The sequence below is a fragment of the Melopsittacus undulatus genome, chromosome 4 (genome assembly GCF_012275295.1).
Source record: "Melopsittacus undulatus isolate bMelUnd1 chromosome 4, bMelUnd1.mat.Z, whole genome shotgun sequence".
Lineage (NCBI taxonomy): Eukaryota > Metazoa > Chordata > Aves > Psittaciformes > Psittaculidae > Melopsittacus > Melopsittacus undulatus.
In genome coordinates this window covers 82,454,920-82,475,821 of record NC_047530.1, presented here as the reverse complement: position 1 = coordinate 82,475,821, position 20,902 = coordinate 82,454,920, and the positions used below count along the sequence as shown (strand labels likewise).

The 20,902-nt window shown below is 48.3% G+C and overlaps 1 protein-coding gene across 1 annotated transcript in view; it reads left to right on the top strand.

The window, feature by feature from the left end:
• LOC101881382 (TGF-beta receptor type-2-like) overlaps positions 1 to 20,902 on the top strand; it is a 34,090-nt gene that overhangs the window by 10,418 nt on the left and 2,770 nt on the right. Inside the window, exons 2-6 of the mRNA XM_031053282.2 lie at positions 9,790 to 9,940; positions 13,792 to 13,994; positions 16,903 to 17,711; positions 17,818 to 17,959; positions 19,182 to 19,309. Of these exons, the coding sequence (XP_030909142.1) occupies positions 9,790 to 9,940; positions 13,792 to 13,994; positions 16,903 to 17,711; positions 17,818 to 17,959; positions 19,182 to 19,309 (1,433 nt within the window). The remainder of the gene's footprint in view (positions 1 to 9,789; positions 9,941 to 13,791; positions 13,995 to 16,902; positions 17,712 to 17,817; positions 17,960 to 19,181; positions 19,310 to 20,902) is intronic.

Below are 20,902 nucleotides of genomic sequence, written 5' to 3'. Positions count from 1 at the left end.
ACAGGTTTTCAGAATGGCCCCCAAGCCCCTAACTTATGGGTTCTCTTCTGGTTTTAGGACAGCTTTGCTCATTGAAGGAGTCAGCACAAGGCTATCTGCACATGGAGCTGTGAACTTGCCCACCAGCATCCCCTACAGGGTTGTCCTGTTTTGCCCCTTCAGGACCCATCATCTTCCCCTGGGATCATGGCATGGTACCAACATTCTGTTCAAACAGAATGTTGCCCAGCAAGTGGCAAATGCTGTAACATGATCCATCAGCCCAGTCAGGTGTAATTCGGCAACTCAGCTTAATTTGGATTTAGCTACTTGCCTGGTGAAGCATGTGCCTGGGTGCCCTAGGGGCATATGGAAAACCAGTGCAAATAACATGCACCTGGGTAAACCCCAGCCACTGACTTTGCTGATGTTTCAGTGAAGAACATCAGCAAAATAGATAGAGAAATACACACAACATTTTCAGACATTGCTGAATGTTTCAAAGACAGTGAGAAAAACAAATTAAATAGTACAGGGCCACTTGTGTTTCATCCAATCTCTGTTCCTCCACCTTCAGCTCAACATCTCTGGGTGCAGACTGATGGTAATAGGAAGGATGTTGTCTATAACATCAGGAAGAAGAATGCTGCTGAAAGAGCTTGAGTTCAGAGTCTAATGGGAGTATAGTTTTTGCCTCACCTGGTGTTTCTAGTCCTTCCAAAGCTGAGCAAGGGCAGAACATCCTCCCCATCATGTTGGGCTGGATCTGCTGGGCTTCAGGACCTCAGGTCTGCAGTGCTGGCTTGCTTTGCTTTTCAGACTTGATGTTAAACTTTCTTTGGTGAGTAATTTTCATGTTTGAAGTAACTCTCCAGCTAAAAGGCAAACAGTATGCAAGCATAACATGTTCCAAGGAGCAACAGAAGTCCACAAAGATGCTTAAAAATAATTAAGTGAAATAAACTTTATCTTAATAGCTTCTTGGGAGTAAATGGAGAGGATTTGCTTGTAACGCCCTGTCATGCTAAGCATGCAATTCTTCCATAACTCTTTTCTAATGGTTTGCATGAGAGCTTGGATGCAAAGTAGCTGCGTGGAGATGGGGAAGATCCTCCAGGAACTGCTTTGCATGTGGAAATTAATTTCAGTTCAACCACTTCAGAACACGTTTTTTGTTTACTTTCCACTGACACGGAATAAGCAGCGGTTGCATCGCATGTGGGACTGGTTAGCAGTTACATAATGCTTAATAAATCCAAGAGAAATAATATGAAACACGTCATCCACTTTAGGAAAAGTAACAGTACCTCAGCTGGTGTCAGTAACCCACCTGGGCCCGGCACCGGTGAAGCATCTGAACCCGATGCTAGGGGGATGAGGGGTTGTGCTGCTGCACAGTAGATGTGATTAGAAAAAATGCTTGTGGTGTGTTTAGAAGCCTTGAAGACAGGCAGATTGCCTGGACAGACCGTGTGTTATGGTAAGGGTATATCAAAAAGCAGAGCTCTCACTCCTGCGGAGAGGGCAGCTCACCCCATCCCACAGGGCAAGGCAGGCACGTGCTTGTGCACCCAGCTCCAGCTGTATCTGCTGCTTGCATAGGGCATTACCTCACCTCATTTATTTTCCTCTGAGTACTTTGTTAAATCATAACGGCCCCGTAAACAGAAAGAGCACTATTTGGCAATTAAACTGTGTACCGCAGAGTGTTTCCTCAGTGGTGGCGTGGAGGAGAGAGGACGCTCTGCTGAGGTGTCAGTGCTGGTGCCCAGGGAGTGAGGCGGAAAGGGGACAACCCAGGATGGGGCTGCCAGACTAAACACAAAACAGTGGTGCTGACTTGCACCCAGAAGAGTGAGGTGTGCAGGAAGACAGCAGTGCGAGTGCCCAAGCTCTCCCAGGAAAGCTGTCCAACCCACAGAACCATCGCTCCAAGCACACTCCACTGCAATGGGCCAGCTCTTCTCCTCCTTTCCCACATTTCCCTGCCTGCTCTGCTCCCTTACTTTACTTATAATCCCAGGGGAGAGCTGCTGCTGCCTTCGCCCACGCTGTGGTTAAATACCAGCAGAGGAAAAGCTAGGGATTAAGGGGTTAATTACTACAGGCTCAGCATGAGCCAAGTCTGTAAGTGACTCCCTATTGCTATTTCAAAAAGAAGCTGCCTGGAAAGGGAAAGGAAAAAAAAAAAAAAAAGAGAGAGGTTTACTTTACAACCATCATTATTTCATCTGCAGAGTTTATACAATGGAAAATAAAAGCCAGGGTACACGATGTCAAAATCTTTTCTGTTTCATTAATGGTATGGAAATCGTTTTGTTTTTATAGGGGAAAAACAAATGTGAACTCGATGTGTGTGTGCGCGCGCATGCAACTCCTTTCATTGCAAAGGGCAGAGCAGTGAAATCCAGAAATAAAAAATGACTCAGAGGCAGTAGGATCTATGAGTCAGTTGAGCTGTTGTTGTTTTTAAACACAAGCAAGAGCACAATATGGCAGATAATTGCCTGTGCAGCCCTCTGGTCACAGGCATCCCCACCAGCCTGGCCATCCTGCAGCAGCATGCCTGCTCCCTGCCAGCCCACCCCAGCACTGGCACCCAGACCTCCGGGAAGCAGTCCCAGAGGGATTGAACACGGGTTCACCCAGCAGGAGCAGCTCTGGGGGAACAGAAAGTGAAATCCGGGGTGCAGGAAATTTGATATCTCCCGGAGGGGAAACATCTTGCCGCGGGTGGAGGAGAGTGATCCCTGGTGTTGCCCAATTTCATTGCCTTGGGCAAGAACAAGATGGGCTGTGACAGTGGACGGAGGAGAGAAGCAGTCCTAAGGGCAGACGGAAGAACTGGGGTTGGGTGCACTGCCCCTGTCCTCATCCACAGGCATAGACATCAACTGACTGAAATCAAAGAGAAATCCCTCTGGCCAAATCCTCCCTGCCAAGTGCCAGATATTGTCTCAGCAGTACTGGCTTTGTTGGGGCATGACCCTAGGGTACTGCTCTATGAAATGTCCCAATGCCCCAGAAGCAGGGTCACTGGGCAGAAGCACAGAAAACTTGTAAATGGTACCCAGCAACACCGGAGATTACCAAAGCAGAAGGACAGACAATATCCTGCAGAGCTCATCTCTCCCTGGGGTGAAGTTAGATCATGATGTAATTTAAGCATCTGAAAGAGATTGGAGAAGTCTGCTGGTACAATTCATACCCAATTTACTTTGTAATGGGACTAAGCAGAATTTGCTAAACACTTAATTTAAAGGGATATTTTCACAAAGGAAAAATAAGTGGTGGAATAAGTCAGTTACCAGCCTGTTTGAAGAAGATCCAAGCAAACCAGAAATATATACTGCATGCCTTTCTGGCACTGGAAAGCACTAATGTCTAACACAATCAAAATCAGCCTTTTTTTATTCACCAGGAAACATTACTGGCTCGTATCTTGCTTCATAGCGCACTCTGCCAAGTGCAGTATCTGTTATGCAGAACGATGTGGGACCACATACCTGAGGGCAGAGCCTGGTCTTCTGAACTGAATGCAGCCTGAGAACTGCTGGGTTTCATGGGGAATCTGGGTGTTTGTGTCCTGCAGGGGCAAAAAGTGCGATAATAAGTTTTTTCAGCTCCATTTGGTCTGCTCTACCTCTCCTACGAAGATGAAGACGCAATCTTTGTAAAACATATAGATAGAGTGGCTTGGTACTAAAAAGCCTCTTCAGTTCAACAGCTGAAAGTAGCACCAGATTCCACTACTGGAGAAGCAAAACTGTGCTGGAGGAAGCCAAGCTGCATCTGAAAGGAGGCATTGGAACAGGTTGCCCAAGGAAGTTGTGAATGTAGCACCCCTAGCAGTGTTCAAGGCCAGGCTGGAAGGGGATTTGGGCAACCTGGTCTAGGAGAAGGTGTCCCTGCCCATAGCAGAGGATTGGAACTGGGTGATGTTAAGGTCCTTTCCAACCCAAACCATTCTATGATTCTATGAACATCTTAAGGTCTAGTTCTGGGGAGATGCTGCAACACTACAGTGAGACTAGGTGCTTTCTGACAGATCTAGCTCAGGCTGGAGCTGCCTACAGGAAATCTGGGGTCTCTGTTACACAGGTAATGCTAGACAATTGCAGTGGGGGCTTCTGACCCTACATAGGATCTCCTTCAATCAGGGACAGAGGAATTAACCTGGCGTAGCCCATCTGTGGCACTAGTGATTGTTTTATGGAGGAAGCAGCTCAGAAGCAACCTGCCAATGGAGAAAACCGAAATCCTGGTGTTCTCACATGGGTCAGCAAGAGAGTGGAGTCCATCATCCCTACTGTTGCTGAAATCCTAAAAACAGGTACTGGATATAATATGGAAGGAATTTGTTTGTTCTCATAATACTTTTATGAGAGGCTCTGCTATTGTGTAGTCATGTCAATAATCATGCACGAAAGGCCAAGGCAAAGCCTAATCCTAAACTTAGAAGTGGATGAAGAACTTGCTGCTGAGCTCAGAGTCACCCAGGTGGAAAAGCAGGTCTCAGCACAGGCTGGGTTTCCATCAGACTACTTACTGGGTGTTTCCAGGAGCGAAATGGCTGCAGGGTTATAGAATCATAGAATAGTTAGGGCTGGAAAGGACCTCAAGATCATCTAGTTCCAACCCCCCTGCCATGGGCAGGAACACCTCACACTAAACCATGTCACCCAACGCTCTGTCCAACCTGGCCTTGAACACTGCCAGGGATGGAGCATTCACAACTTCCCTGGGCAACCCATCCCAGTACCTCACCACCCTCACAGTAAAGAACTTCCTCCTTATATCCAATCTACACTTCCCCTGTTTAAGTTTGAACCCATTGCCCCTTGTCCTGTCACTACAGTCCCTAATGAAGAGTCCCTCACCAGCATCCTTATAGGCCCCCTTCAGATACTGGAAGGCTGCTATGAGGTCTCCACGCTGCCTTCTCTTCTCCAGGCTGAACAGCCCCAACTTTCTCAGCCTGTCTTCATATGGGAGGTGCTCCAGTCCCCTGATCATCCTCGTGGCCCTCCTCTGGACTTGTTCCAACAGTTCCATGTCCTTTTTATGTTGAGGACACCAGAACTGCACACAGTGCTCCAAGTGAGGTCTCACAAGAGCAGAGCAGAGGGGCAGGATCACCTCCTTGGACCTGCTGGTCACGCTCCTTTTGATGCAGCCCAGAATACGGTTGGTTTCTGGGCTGTGAGCACACACTGAAGCTGGCTCATGTTCATTTTCTCATCGACCCACACCCCTAAGTCCTTCTCTGCAGGGCTGCTCTGAATCTCTTCTATGCCCAACCTGTAGCTGCGCCTGGGATTGCTCTGACTCAGGTGTAGGACCTTGCACTTGGCATAGTTAAACTTCATAAGGTTGGCATCAGCCCACCTCACAAGTGTGTCAAGGTCCCTCTGGATGGCATTCCTTCCCTCCAGCGTATCAACCAAACCACACAGCTTGGTGTCATCAGCAAACTTCCTGAGGGTGCACTCAGAGGTGCTCCCCAGTCCTGTTTTATTGTGCTGCTGTCAGAGAAAGCCACGCAGCATGGCAGCAAATCTCCCAGGCCTTAGTGTCTCCAAGTGCAAAGCCTGGGGATTACAGGCTGACTGACTTGCATGGAAAAGATAACACAGGGAGCTCCCGGAGCCACTGCAGTATTGGCAAGTTGGGAACCCCTGTGCAACTGCTGAGTTAGCATCAGCCCCATCCCTGAGTGCTTAGAGAAACACAGGAAAGAGGGGGTAGACCTCACTGTAGAACATTAATTAGCTAAAAATGTTCATTTTTTTGTTTGTCCTTGAAAAATAAAAAACAATTTAAGGTAAATTTACTATGGAAAGATGGAGCATAACCTGAAGGTCCTATAATGGCAGTCCTATATGGCAGAGGCCTTGGTCCCCTTTCACCTCATGAGGAGGAGAGCTGGGGGCAGTTCAAGTGTCTTAACACCTCATACCAAGCACAAACCAGCATGCTAGAGAGAATAACTGAGAATTAAAAATGCTTATTCTGCCCCACAGCAAAAATGCATTACCTGCCATCACTTTGGCTATGAAGTGATGAAGGAAAAGCTTTCCCTGTAATGAATGCACTGTGCCTCCATCTCCATGCACCCCAGGCTTGCTCCTTAGTGATTCACCGTCTTTGAGGACTGGAGTATGCAGAAAGCTGCAGCCAGAGTTCGGTGGTGGAAGACCTACCTGCTCTCTGGGGCTGCATTGGTAGACACAAGCTAATGAGAGCCCTATTTATCCCACTGGGTTCTTACACTGCAGTCACCATTGGCACCTGAGCAAAAAGCTCCTCTGTTGGGAGCTGACTGCTTCCGCGTCTGCAGTGATGGGATAGTATGAAATTCTCTGGGAGATCTGTTTCAGATGACTCTCTTCTGGGGGGGGAGGAGAATGGGTTATTGATTACAGCAGTGGGCCTTGCAGATGGCCAAGCAGAAAGCATGGATGCCCTGAGGACAATGAGAGGCTGGAGGGCTGCCCTAGCATGCATGAAAAAATATCCTGGTGTCCTTGGGTGGTGGTATCACCCCTGTTGCTCTTGCAGGAGACTCAGGCAATTTTGGTGTAGTTTTGTCCTTTATTCCTCTACTTGAAAAACATCTCATATTCTCTCAGTAACCTCTCTGGGGTCCCCGTTATAGATACCAGAAGACTTGATCCCACTCTTGTGCACAAGAGAACAAGCCTTCCTATTGATAGGAAGCCAAGCTCACTGTGAGCCCACCTATCGGTGACTTGAAACCATCTTTCCAACTGTCATTCCACAGTAACTTTGACTAACTGTACTATTTATTGGCTCACATAACATCCTTATGGCTTCAATTTATTTTTGGAAAACTCAACCCACATTTAATTAGTTTATAGTTTGTTCCAAGTTTTGCTTATCCTGCTTTTTTTTTTGTCTTTTTTTTTTTAAGTTTGTATTTTGATGTTTAGCATTTGCCTTGGCAACATCTGGAACCCCTTTATGGAAGTGTATTGTTACTTTTACTGCTCGTGCAGCTTTATTAAATCATCCAACTATTAATATTGAAAGTGTTCATCTGGGTCTAATCAGGGCCAAGATGAGTGATGTGGCAGTTAAATTGCACCTACCAGCTAATGGTTCAAGGACACAAAGTCCTGAAGGAACTTGCAGTGGGCTTTGTGCTCTTCTTTTTCTTCCTAGGAGAAGAAGAAGTAGGGAAAAAAACAGGTATTCCTGCTCTGACTTTTCTTGCAGAGCAGATAATAGAACTGCAGCCTGAGCTAGTTTAGAACCATTTGTCTCCAAAGAATTTTGTCCGGTTACCACTGTATTTCTGGATCTTGTTTCCATATTTAACTCTTTCTGCTGCCCTGGCTTCCCCCCGTCACAGAACAAACAACTGCCAAGTCAAGATCCCCACCACACGAACAACTACAAAACTGCCAGAGCTGATGTTTTGCTCTGAGACCTAAAGTAAATCCTTGAGATAAATAAGTAAATAACATAGCAAGTGGCTGTGAATAACAAACTCCATCACTCTTCTGCATCAGTGACATCTACAGCCTATATTTATACATTTGCTTCTCCTCTGCAGGGCCCCCACATACCCCTGGGGTGATGGTGCTGAGACCATGGTCCTGCATGAGCAGGAACCAGGGAATGAACAAGTTGAGCTGAAGGGGTGAAAGAAGAAATATGGCAACATCACCAGAGCACAGCCTGGGTGTAGTAGGGCTGGGGTCTGGGGGAAGAAACCAAGTTACCTTCAATTCTCTGTTCCCACGTACTAACACCGATGGAGTTTGTAGAGTGCAGTGGCTGTCACTGTGGATCAGGAGCCCCATGCAAATGTTGAGCTTAATTTCTGATCCACCTCCAAAACTCTTATACTTGAGAGGAGTTTTGCCCAGGACCCTTTGAGTCCTCCCCTGGCAGAGCAAGCCAGGGAGATGTGGGTAGCTTGTGCTGGCTGCAATTGCTTCAAATCCCAGCTGAAGTCACCATTTCAGTAGCCTACCCTTCGACAGATGGGAAGCACTGAATTTGTTGAGGTAACCCACAAAATCCCTAGGTGCCTCAGCAAGACCAGAGCAGCCCGATGGGAAGGTGGGATGCTGTGCAAGAGACTGTGGGCAGCGTCCTCACTTGTTCTGCTCCAGGCTCTCCCCCTACCTTTCATGACATAATCCCTGCTGAGCTGCATTTTAAGCCTCACATGGGTCATTTAAACCAAAATTTCCTCCTTCCAGCCTTCAGGTGCAACAGGCTTTTCTTCTGCAGCCAGGTTTCCCCTCTGCTGTTAACTTTGGCCCTACATAGGAGGCCATGAGAGCTTGTAAATGATTTATTTTTGTGCAGGCACCTTCCATCAGTGATTTATGGCTGTCACATGGAGGGGGGTCTGGGACAACAAGGGAAGTTGAGCAGGGCCATGAGATGCCCTCAGAGCAGGCTGTGTGCCCCGAATTTGAGAAGCAGGGAAGTTAAAATGCCCTTTTTGCCATTGGGACAGTATATGAGTTAAAAAGGGACCATAGGCTTGGCTATTGGCCTCGGGCAGGTCACAGTTATGACCACGAAGAATGCAGGAAGTGCTGCAGGTTGCCCACACAGGGTGTGCTCCTGTATCAGCAGAGCCCTGCTTGCAGGACTGAGGCTTTGCAAGCCACAGCCAGGGATCTCTCAGTTTGTTTCTTATTCAAACTAACACTGGTGATGGAAAACCCCTGTGACAGCTGTTGTAGCACAGTGATCCATGACTGCCCCTTTCACAGGGGCTGGGAGCACCCAGTGCTGATGGACTCCAGCAGCAAAGAAGCACAGATGGTCCAAACCTTCAAAAAATTAACTGCTGAGTTCAAGTTCCTACCTGAAAACTCTGGAGTGTATTTAAATGAAAATTTATAAATATATATTTCAACATAAGCCACTTAGTGGCTTCTTTTTTTCTATATGCAGATATAGAAAAAGACATTCAGCAGCCTTAAAACAGGAAGTTTAAATTTAGCTGGGATTTATCCCTTAACTGAGCATAGTTCATTCACCCTTTGTATAAAAATAGAGGTAATTTTATGCCCTTGAGATACATGCAGAGCAGTCCCACACAGGCAGCAGCCATTCCTGCCACTGCAGCCAGATCTGCCACTCTAGGGGCAGGAGAGCATCTCATGTTGGGCCAGGGCAGAGCAGGCAGCAAAGCCATGGAGGGAGCAGCCCCTGTTGCCCCAGAGCTCAGGAAGTCTCAGCCCATGGTTTATTGTCAAAACCAGATGCTTGGGGAGCAGGCAGAAAACATGTTTCCTGGCCTGGGCTCATTGAACAGGCAGAGGGAGGATGAGGAGGCAGCAGGAAAGGAGGAAGCTGCCAGAGCCTGGTCATGCGTTCCGCCAGGAAAGGGAATAAACAAAGACTTCAGGCATGCAGAGAACTAGAGATGTCACTTTTCAGATGTGGCATGCACTCAGGATGAGGGGAGGCACTGATTTCAGCCTGGGTTTTAGAGGAAGAAATAAACTTGCTCTTGATGATAAATAGTACGGGAAACAGCAGGAAAATGTGGTTCTTTGTGGCTTCCCAGGCTCTGAAAAGCTCTCACCCATCCGGACCTGCCTCCACAGTGCCAGCATCCCTCTATCTCCTCTAGGCTTTGGCACCATCTAAAGCACATTTGACCAAGCAATGGAGCAGAAATCAAAGCTATAAAAAGAATGGTCAATTTGGGCCTCTTCACCACTGGTGTGCAAATCGCTGAGAACAGTGGTTACTTTTCCCCACTCCCGGCAAGCATGGCCACACTCACCCTCCACCACCTCTCTGCCCCTGCAGCCTGCAGTGCCAGAGCTCGCCGCAGCCTGAAGACCAACCTGTGCAAGTGGTGTGACTCCACGCCACCAGCCTGCGAGGAGAAGGTGTGCTACAGCAACTGCAACCTCAACTCCTACTGCGAGGACCCCTACGAGATCTGTGTGGCCATATGGTAAGTGGCAATTCCCTTGTCCAGGTGGGACATGAGTGAAAAAGGAGTTCACTGTGCAGCAACTCATGGGAACATACATGTATGCATCCCTACACTTGAATTATTGCCCATTAGAATAATTTAGGACTTTCGCTTCCTCTCCCTTTGACTCTATTATAATTAAAACTACAATTCACAGTAAGAAAAAATAATGGTCTGCCCTATACTTAGTAACTGTTTATTTTCTAAATAAATTAAGCATTTAAGTGCCTGACACAAAGTGTGACAAGTTTGCTCCTGGACCTCTAAAGCCCCATAAACCCCTGAATTTAGCTTTACAAGCTGAACCCAAGAGCAAAACCAGCACCCCTGACCCCCAAAACCATGATGTCCTCTCTCATCAGGCTGGTGAATCCCTGGTTCACGCACAGGGGTGCAGCCGAGGCTGTCTCCATCTGGCACATGGGTGTCTGAGCTCGTACCAAACTGGGGTTTAATCCACTGGGTATAACTCACCTCCTTCCCATCCCCTGGGAAAAGCCCTTTTCTGCTTCTGCAGGAGATACTTGGGAGGGAAATGCAATCTTGCATTTCAGACCATGTATCCACCACATCATCTGGCCCGGAAGAGAGCCTCCCCCAGCTTTTTGGTCCCCCTGAGCAAAACAAAGAAACATCCATTTTGGGTCTGCCCAGAGTGATTTTCCTCTTTCCCTTTTAATTTGGCTGCCAAAGTGAAAGCCAGCCAAGTACTTATCACCGGGCTTTATCTCAACCTGCTAATTAGCATGAATGCTGTATGCTCCACTTCCCGTAGGAGTTTGCCTCAATGTAATTGTTGCATTATGGACTTTAAAAGGAAACAAATCACAAACCCAACAGGAAACCCAAACAAACAAATAAAATGCAGCCCCTGTCCTAAATTCCCCTACACACACATGGAGAAGCCACCTTAAATCCTGGGTAGGCAATCCAGCACCTCACTCAATTTTCTCGTTTATTGACAGCCTACATGTACAGAAAAAGCAAGACCCCCCACAGTGTAAATCCCCATGCCAGGGAAGCAGTCTCACTGCACAGGATGGGGCTGCACTGTGCATCATGTATTGGATGGGGTGAGGCAGCTGTGGGGTCACAAGTAACCTGACAGCCTCGCAACCTCCTCCCAGCATCTCTCACCCCATTTTAAGATTAAGATCCCTGCAGTCAGGGCTCACCTCCAGGCCAGCCTTGCTGCTCGCTGCTCACTTGCAGAGGCACATTTGGATCATATGAATTTATCTTCTGTGGCTATCACAGTCACAGGTCCCATGCTCATAAGCAATGTGCTCCTGTCCTGCAGCATGCCCAGCCTGAGCAGCCCACAGAGGAGGTGCTGGAAGCTCCTCTTACAAATTACCTGGGATCCCAAAAAATATGTGAGGAGCACTGAAGCTGGGGGACTTCATCAGGGAGAGGACAACAAATTGGGGTTGTTCCCTCAGCTCTTATGGCTGATTTCCCAGCTGACATCGGTATTGTGAAACCTGTCCACACCTTCACCTTCTTGCTTTGCACTACTAGGTTGGGAAGCAGAGGCTGTCCCTTGAAAAGTAACTAATGGTTGTAATTTCCTTTGAGTCCCCCCAGGAGTAGCTGCAATGCTTTCCAGCTGCCATAGCCACTGTAGGGCCTGTCATTCCCATCACACATCCTCACCCAGGGCTGTCCTTCAAACCCAGCCAGTGCTGGGTTATCCTGCCTCCTCTGGGAAAGGCTCCAGAAGCAAGGATCAAACCTTAATGCTCTGCTCCCAGCTCTTAATTACCCACTGACTCTACAAGGCAGGTGCTGATCCTCCCCATAGAAGGGCTGCATCCCAGGTTGCATTTCCCTGATGGTGCCTGCAGGGCAGGAGCCATCTGTCCCCACACTGCATGGCATGCCTTGCACACCATGCCAGCAGCCCACACTTAGCTCCAATCTGGCCTTCCAAGGGTGAGAGGCTCCGTGGTGACACCAACAACTGCTTCCTAATCCCACTTCCAAGCTTCAGCTCCTTTCAAATGCCACCATCTGCCTCACAAAAGGACATTCTTGAGCCTACCTGGGCATCTCAGTTTTTGAGGATTGCTTTCCTCACCCAGCTTGGTTAACAGTGGTTGGAGATGAAGCCATGGGTCCAGCAAGGACTACTCCACCATACATCAAAAGAAGGGAGCTCCCAGTACTGGGATGTGGCTGTGCTGGATCCTCTAGCCAAGCCACCTCATCAACATCATTGACCGATGTTGCCTGAATCCACTTGGAGAGCCGAGGTTTTCCAGCAAAACAAAGACCCTGTGCTTAACGAGTCAGACAACAGCCAGAGCCAAACCCATCCTTTTGCTCTACATATGACACTTTTCCATGGCTTTAATGGGAACCCATCTAGGTGCTGCTGAACAAAAACTGTGGCATGTGAGAAGGACATAACTAACAATGCTCAGCAGCCAGACTAAGGAAAAGCTCTAAGGACATCAGCACTGTGGAGCTAGACCTGATGCTATGAGCCACATTTCAGTGAGTAACTGGAGTTTCATGAGCAAGATATTTTGGTAATAAGCCTTGAAATATTTCACCTGTTCTCACTGTGTTTGCTGAGTGCCTGTATACAGTCAAATGCGTCACAAGCACTGAGGTGTTTTGCATCTTCACTTCAGAAAGGGAAAAAGTCTCTTCAGAAGTCTTCACCCTGCCAGCTCTGTCTCTCAGCCAATGGGAGGGACATCTCAGTCTTCCCTGGGTGATGTTATGATCATCTCTGACATAGGGGGTTTTAGACAGACCTCAAGAAATGCACTATGATTGAAACAAAAAGGGGGAAAAATAACCCCCAAACCCAGCAGGTCTGTTCTTTCCTTTTGAAAAGAACAAATTCCCTACAAATGCCAAGAAATTACATTTTCACCTGCATCTTAATTACCTGAATGGAAACAAGGAGGAGCTAAGGTTTATTTGCATCCCCAGGGCTCCTCAGTCCCAGACATAGTGAAGGTTTCATTTGTACTTGCTCAGTGTCTCAGGCCATGGCATAAACGCAGACAGAGCCCCGTGGTTGGGGAATTGCATTGCCTTCACATTATAATTTGGTAGCTCCAAAGGTCAAGCCATTTCTAGAAATAGCCCCAACCAGCAACTGAAGGGCTCTACTGCCGCAGGTTGCTGGAGGCAGGAGCAAATGGTCCTGCAATGACAGGGCATGACAACCAGCAATTAGTCCAGAGAGAACCTGGGGTGAGACAGCTCTTACCCACTCCACCTGCACACGCAGGTTGAGGGCAGCAGAAGGGAGCATCAGCCAAGTGGTCACTGGTAGGAAGTCATTTTGACCCTCACATTTCTCCTGTAGAAGTGAAATTTGGGCAGCAGAGACCCCAACCCCTGCTGAGGCAGAGATATTACAGCTTGTATAGCAGCAGAGGTAGGACCCTCATTTTGGAGGGCTCCCTTAGGATCATGCAGCCCCAAACCTGCTGGCCTAGCACCTGGTGCTAGTAAAAGAAATTTTTCCCCGGGGCACTGAGCCTTAGGGTTGGCACAACCCAATCCAAGGCCCAGTTGTGAACTGGTGAATTATCTACTGGAAACAATCAGAGCTTCTGGCTCACATCCTACTATTGGCACGAGGTAAACATTTCTCTTTTCAATATTTGGAAGAGACAAAGAGCTTTAACAAAGCCCCTCCAAAGCATGTGTAATTAAAATTATGCCAGAACCACTGCAAACAAATCATCCCCTACACAAATTTGCTTTAAACAAATGATCTTAAACCCAGGTTTAAGATGACACGCAGGTGACACAAAGGCTGAACAGCAAGACTAACGTTTTGTCGGTTCATTTGGCACACGCAGGAGACAGGACAACGAGAGCATCAGGATCAGCACGCTCTGCCACAACCCCCACCGCCCCATTGAAAACCTCATGGTCCCCAACTACAACACCTCGCGCTGCATCATGACCCATCAGCCCAGTGAGGAAGGGATCATCTACATCTGCGGCTGCGTAGACGAGCAGGAGTGCAATGATAAACTCATCTTTGAAAACCACACCAATGGCGAGTACTTTTGTTAATGTTATTCATGGGGGGGAGAAGCACCCAACACTAATGATAACTTGTATTTCCAACAGAGTAGGAAGTGTGATGCTAGAAAGAGCTTCTTCAGCATTTTCTTTGACCTCCCTTTGTAAAAGCTAAGTAAAATTTTTACCCCATTACTGAGCCCAGTATTTTGGATGTGGCTAAGCCATCCCTCCCAGCAATACCTCCAGCCTTGGCCTGGAAACATCAGGTGATGGAAAATCCACTGTATCTCTCAGTAAGCTGTGCCCTTTAGTGCAAGGCGAATCAGCTGGGGAACCTGAAACCTGATGCAACCCAGTGTGAGTCAATGCTCTGAAAGCTTTAAATAAATCCTGTTGGAGCAAATCCTGCCTGGCACACCCACAGGAACTGCTGGTGTCCGCCATGGCTGCAACCCAAAAAGGTGGCCAGAGCCACCCTGGTGCTGCACACACACATAAGCAAGGCCTGCAACACCCGTAGATGCTTTTGTAGATGGCTAGAGATGCAACAGGAGCTGTAAATCCACACGAGGGAAAACTAAGAGGCAGCTCATTTCTGTACTTTAGGAGGGTCGTATACTTTGGAAATGCTTTCAGCAAGATCCTGAGCCTTTGGGGGTTTGCTCAAGCCTCCCTAACTCCAAATGGATGAGGTTTATCCAAGTGCCCATCAGGAACTGACCTGTAACAAAAGCAAAGTGAAACCCCTCCAATTTTTCATAATTACAGAACGAGATGCTGAAAATGAGCCTAAGCAGACCCTGCAAGTCTGCAGCATAACTTCTCCTGCAATGAAAGGAAAAAAGTAAAAATCACATAAAATGCAAATTCTCAGAACAAACAAGCCACTTTTAATGAAGGCAAATGATGCTAAATTTGGCAGTTCTTTGCTGCTTCCTGAGCCAAACATAACAGGTACACACACTTCTACGGAAAGACAGTCAAATCCCAGAGCCGATGCTGGGATATATAATTTCACACAGAAATGACAACTGGCTCATTGGAAATGCCGCCCCCTCCGAAGGCTTCCACAAACAGCCGCCTCCTGCCAGCCGGCACGCAAAGTGCTGCGAGAGCAGTGCCGGCCTTAAGCAATTATCTCCTCCTGGTGTGGTTTGTGGGGCCAGCTTGGCAAGACCCACGCTCAGAGACTCCAGCATTTACATCTTTTTTGTCTGCTTTAAGGGATCACTTGAATCTTAAATATTGACTTAGGGTCATCTTCAATGGTACAGACAACTGCTGGGCAGAGAAATATCCAATACAGATGAGCACTTCTCTGGCAGCTGAAGCAGGCAGATTGTTTTCCCATTTCTCTATTTCTTAAGCCCTGCTTCCAGATTTGGGCTGCTGGGTGGCACTGCCCTAGCACCGGGGCTGCAGGGGACTGCATCAGAACTCAGATACCACCCTAATGAACATGCCAAGGCACCATTTCCTAAAGCCATGCAAGCAGAAGCCTGGTGGATTCCTTGAGAAGATGCTGGGTAGGGCTGAACATGGAGAGACCTCTTCACCCCTGCACCAGCTCAGCCTAACCCTGGAGGTCCGTCTCCCCTCAGCAGGGATGGAAAAACCCATGCAGCAGTGCTCAACAAAGCATGGGTTTCTAGACCTGTGGTAATCATCAGAGCAGCTATCTTTGCTCTCTGTGAAAGGAGTCAAGCCATGCTGCAACCCCTCCCTATCAAAGGGCTTGCATCAGGAAGCGGCATCCTCATGAAGGAATTTGCTGAAGTTGTGTTAACTTCCCCCTTTCAGGTCTCGCGCATGCAACTCCCTTAAAAACATCTTCACTTTCTTCGGAGTTTCAAAGATGGGATCTTAAGCATTGGGTAAATCCATTGAAGCAGTAGGTGATATCCAGGCATAGTGCTTTCCAAGATAAACATATTCCTGAGTTAGTTATTGATTTATATCAGTTTCGGTTGATGCTGTGGTTTAAACCTGATGCCTGTTTTAGAAACGCTTTCACAGCCTTGCAGAAATTAGCTGCAGCACATTTTTTTGAAATTTGCCAAGGAAAATAGCTAAACGCTCTGTTTTTCCAGAACCTGAATTATGATCTGCACACACTGAGGTCAAGCAGCGAGAGTTCTGCTTATGGAATGATTCTTATCCCTCTTCCCCTGGGTTATTATACTTGGCAGAAAAACCTCTGACTAAGATTTTACTTGAATATCTCTACTGAAGTCAGCATGTTTATTCCAGGAACTGCGAACATCAAAAGATCGAACAATTATATGTTGTGTGAGGGTTATGGCTTTGTGTGTGCATGCCCCCATCCCCCCAATGATCTGAAGGCTGACGGGGGTTTAAAAAGAAATAAAACAAAAGCAGCCATTCCTGGTTGGTTGAAGGGGACTGGTGGTGTAATATGGTGAAGAAGGAGATGCCAACACTGGCAGACAGCACTGCAATGATGCTCCTTTACATTAATTATTGTGCAAAGCATCCCAAGCTCCCCTGGCTCTCTGGGCACCACAGGGGTCCAGCAAGGCTCCAGCCTCAAAACCTCTCATAGATTTCCTCTGTTTGAGCCTTACCTCAGCTTTATCAGTGCTATTTCTGCCCCAGCTCCCCTTGCTGTGAGCACAAGCATCACCTAGAAGCCACCAAAAAGTGACGGAGCCATTTTGGCTATGGCAGCAGGGTCTCAGATGCTGCACTACCCAGTCCAAGTAACACTGGCCTGCATCCTGCCCTTCAGTTGATATACAGAGCTAAATTTGTGACCTAACTGCCTACTTCTGGGTTCTTTGCCAGGATGGGGTTTGTGTGCAGTGTGCATTGCAACCCTGCAAAGGGCTTCACCTATTTTCCTCCTCACATGATGAAAAAGGAGCTGTTGCAGACCCATGGTCGCAGCATCCTCACCTTTGCTCTCCTCCTCCCCTCAGGCTACTCCATGCTGCAGAGCAAAGAGGTGATCCCGGTGGCCGCTATCAGCCTCCTGCCCCCACTGCTGGTGGCGGTGATGATCACAGTGATATTTTACCTCTGCCGCACGCAGAAGCAGCGCAAGAGAAACAAGGCATGGGGTGGGAAACCGGGACAGCCCCTGGCACTGCCAGAGGCAGGCAGGACTGCTGAGCGGGAGGAGAAGCTGTCCGTGCTGATGGATGAGAGCCCAACCAGCACTAACCCTACCTGCACCAGCAGCTGCCCTGCTGAGCTGCTCCCCATCGAGCTGGATGAGATGGTGGGCAAAGGGCAGTTTGCGGAGGTGTGGAGGGCCAAGCTGAGCCATAGCCGCTCGGGGCAGTATGAGACGGTGGCCGTGAAGATCTTCCCCTGTGAGGAGTACTCCTCCTGGAAGAATGAGAGCCAGATCTTCACCGACACCAGCCTCAAGCACGACAGCGTCCTGCGGTTCCTCACTGCTGAGGACCGGGGCACGGGGCCCCGCCGGGAGTACTGGCTCATCACTGCTTACCACAGCCGGGGCAACCTCAAGGACTACCTCTCCCGCCACGTCCTGAGCTGGATGGACCTGCAGAAGATGGCAGGCTCCCTGGTGAGCGGGGTGGCTCACCTCCACAGCGACTACACTGCCTGTGGCAGGCCGAAAATCCCCATCGCCCACAGGGACATCAAAAGCACAAACGTCCTGGTGAAGAACGAGCAGGAGTGCGTGCTCTGTGACTTTGGCATCGCCATACGCCTTGACCCTTCCCTGACTGTGGATGACTTTGCCAACAGTGGGCAGGCAAGTACGGTCCCCTGGACAAGAACCTTTGCAAAGCAACCCTGGTTGCCCTTGGGCCAAAGTCCTTGCCCACCCCTGCTAATGCATCTCTCCTCTTTATGGGCAGGTGGGCACTGCCAGGTACATGGCCCCAGAGGTCCTGGAGTCCAGAGTGAACCTGGAAGACTTGGAGTCTTTCAAGCAGATGGATGTCTACTCTATGGCCCTTGTTTTGTGGGAAATGGCTTCCAGATGTGAAGTGGTAGGAGGTAGGAGTATCACACTGGGGTTTCCACACCTTTTTGCTCCCTTTCTCTGCATAGAGATGGGGCTCTCCCCCACATCCCCACCAACAGCATGGGATCTGGTCTGGAGTGGCTCAGGTCTCTGCAGGGCTTCTAAGACCTGATGGCAAATCCTCCCCCATAGCTGCCTTCCCTGTGTGCTGGGGCTCGAGGGGACTGGCTCAGTGGGAAAGAAGCAGGATGGGACACCAGGGGGTCATATGGTCCAGCCCCTGCTCAGAGCTGGCTGGCCACCAAGTCACATCTGAGCCAGTGCCAGCAATGCAAAGCAAACCAAGCAGGAGTAGCCAAAGGTGCCTCCCCCTCCCTGCCCACAAGCACTTTTCTTTCAGACAATACCAGTTTATGCTGCAAGGGGGACTCGCAAACTCCAGCCTCTGACAGAGCCACAGCCTGGCATCTGAACTTGCATGCAGCAAAATGTTTAACTAACTGCCCTGCTGTTAGCCCCCACCTGCCCTTCTGCCTGCTCCCCTCTGTCCTTTTCAGCTCTCTCCAGTTCCTTTCCTACCCCACCTACTTGCAGCACAGGCCAATGGACCTGCAAGAAGGTCCAGACCTTGGGGAGAAAGCTGCCCCAGCTGCCCTGCATGCCCCACGCTTTGCAGTGGGAGACCCTTGCCTGGCTCAGACACCCCACGCATCTTTTGCTCCTGAGCCAGTGTCCTGGACAATCCCCTTCCCACACTTATTTCACCTACATTTGCATCCCAGCAGGAGCTGGCAGAAACCAGGGTGGCCTCTTATTTCTGCAACAGGGAGTTTCTCCATGGCCTCTCAAAACATGGGATTGCTCTTCTGGAAGAGCCATTTCTTCTCTAGCTTGATCCATGCCTACAGCAGGAATCTGGATGCTGGTACTGTAGTTGTCTCTCCCATCTTTCACCAGCACAACACATTTTTAGTGTTCAAAACATGTCTCACTCAAAGACAGACCAAGTCCTTTGTAGCACGACTCTTGGGTTCCAGAAGGTGGTCGGATGCTTCCGCGATCCTGTATCTAAAAACAAACTCTACATGAAAACCCAGCACTATGTTCTTGTGTTCAGATTCTAAACTGTTTCCAGATCTGTTTATTTTTGCAGACTGGTAAAAAACAAATTTATTCTCATCTGGTAGAGCATACCAAAGCAAAGCAGTGAAACCATTAAAAGCATCCTGTAATGCAGATGTTGGTTCCTTGCAGAGGTAAAGAATTACGAGCTGCCTTTTGGGTCTAAAGTCCAGGAGCAGCCCTGTGTGGACACCATGAGGGACATTGTGCTGCATGGCAGAGGGCGACCCGAGATCCCAAGCAGCTGGCTGGTGCATCAGGTAAGATGGGATTAGCTGGTTCAGAAAAAAGCAGCCCACATTGTGCCACTTCAATAAACCAGCCTGAAAAATGACTGAAGTTGTAATCAAAGCAAAAGCAGGCAGAACTCCTGGGCCCCACTTCCAGCTCTATTGCAGCTTGCCTACATAAGCCCCACTACACCCATTTCCCTGGGGTGTAAAAGACACCGGCAAATTTATTGATCAGCGAAATTTACTGATCAATAGCCACAATCAGAAAGTGTTATGAATGTCAAAGTAATGTTACCCAGTTATCCTGAAGATAACTGCAAAATGCAGCACTTTGGTGAAGAATCTTCTCATGAAAGAGTGAATTACTTGAATCCACTCCCCTTCTCCTCTAACCACCGTATCCAGAAAGATCTAGCTCAAAAAACATGCAGTCCTTCACATAAAACCATCTTCCAGCTGGGGCAGAGGGGAGGAAGGTGCATCCAGCCTTCTGCCTGCTTGGCTGGGAGGGTTTCAAGCTCAAGCTCCTAACAGGTCATGACTTGGCATGTGAGAAGAAAGCCTTCCACTTCTACAAGGAAAGGCAAAACTGGAAGCATCTCCCTCAAGTGAAACAGCCAGGAAACACACATGAAGCTAAGAGCAGGGAACCGGCGAGATTGAAGTCTTGTGAAGGGGAAGTCTTAGCAGCCTTCAGAGGCTCTGAAAGCAAAGTGTTTCAGCATAATCCAGTGCTCTAGAATAAAGATACTTCAGCAACAAGATGTGCTCTGCTAAAACCATCTACAAGCACACCTAGACCAATCAGCTCCAGAAACATAACTTTCTCCTGGCCATGACAGGTCCTCTTCCCCACATCCAGTGCTTTCTTCCAGCCATTTGGGACACAGGGGTAACAGGCACACTGACCGCAATTTTCAAATCTTCACAGCTTTAGTATTGCTTAAATTTCATGTCTTGTGGAAAACCACCATCCAGTGATCAACAATTCAGCCCATCTGAATACCAAGCTGAAACACTGAGTCTGCTAGCTCACACAGCCTTGCAGCATTCAGTGCTTCATTTTGCAGTACCTACCCCTAAAACAGACTGCTGCTGCTTCCACTCTGCCTGCATAGCACATAAAGCCTAGCTCTTCAAAAGGAAATATGTAACTTCATGATCTTAGGAGGCCACTTGTTCCCTACAGTATCTCCTCTCAAAACTGTGTTAGTTCAAAGACCCACAACTGACCTGACTAAAGTTGTAAACAGCATCAAATGAATCTGCGTTTTTTGCTGGGCCACCAGTGAGTTTATCAGTCTGTATTTCACCTGACTTCTTCCCTTGATGAAAGCAAATACAGGAACTTCAATCAGCACTGCTAAAGCCTTTGAGTATTCATCTTGGACATTCACCTGCCAAGGTCTCTGATGAACTTTGAAACCACAGGAAAAATATAGTGCCTCGGTTGTCAAAAAGCACATTCTGATAGTGCCTGACCATAACTAAGCCATTTGCTGAGCTGAAGAAGGGCTGACTGCAATCTCCACTGAGAAATAACATTGCTGTAGTTGGGCTGGTCAGGCACATAAACAGAGCAAGGCTTTAAAGTAGTAACTTTCATGAGACCACCTGATG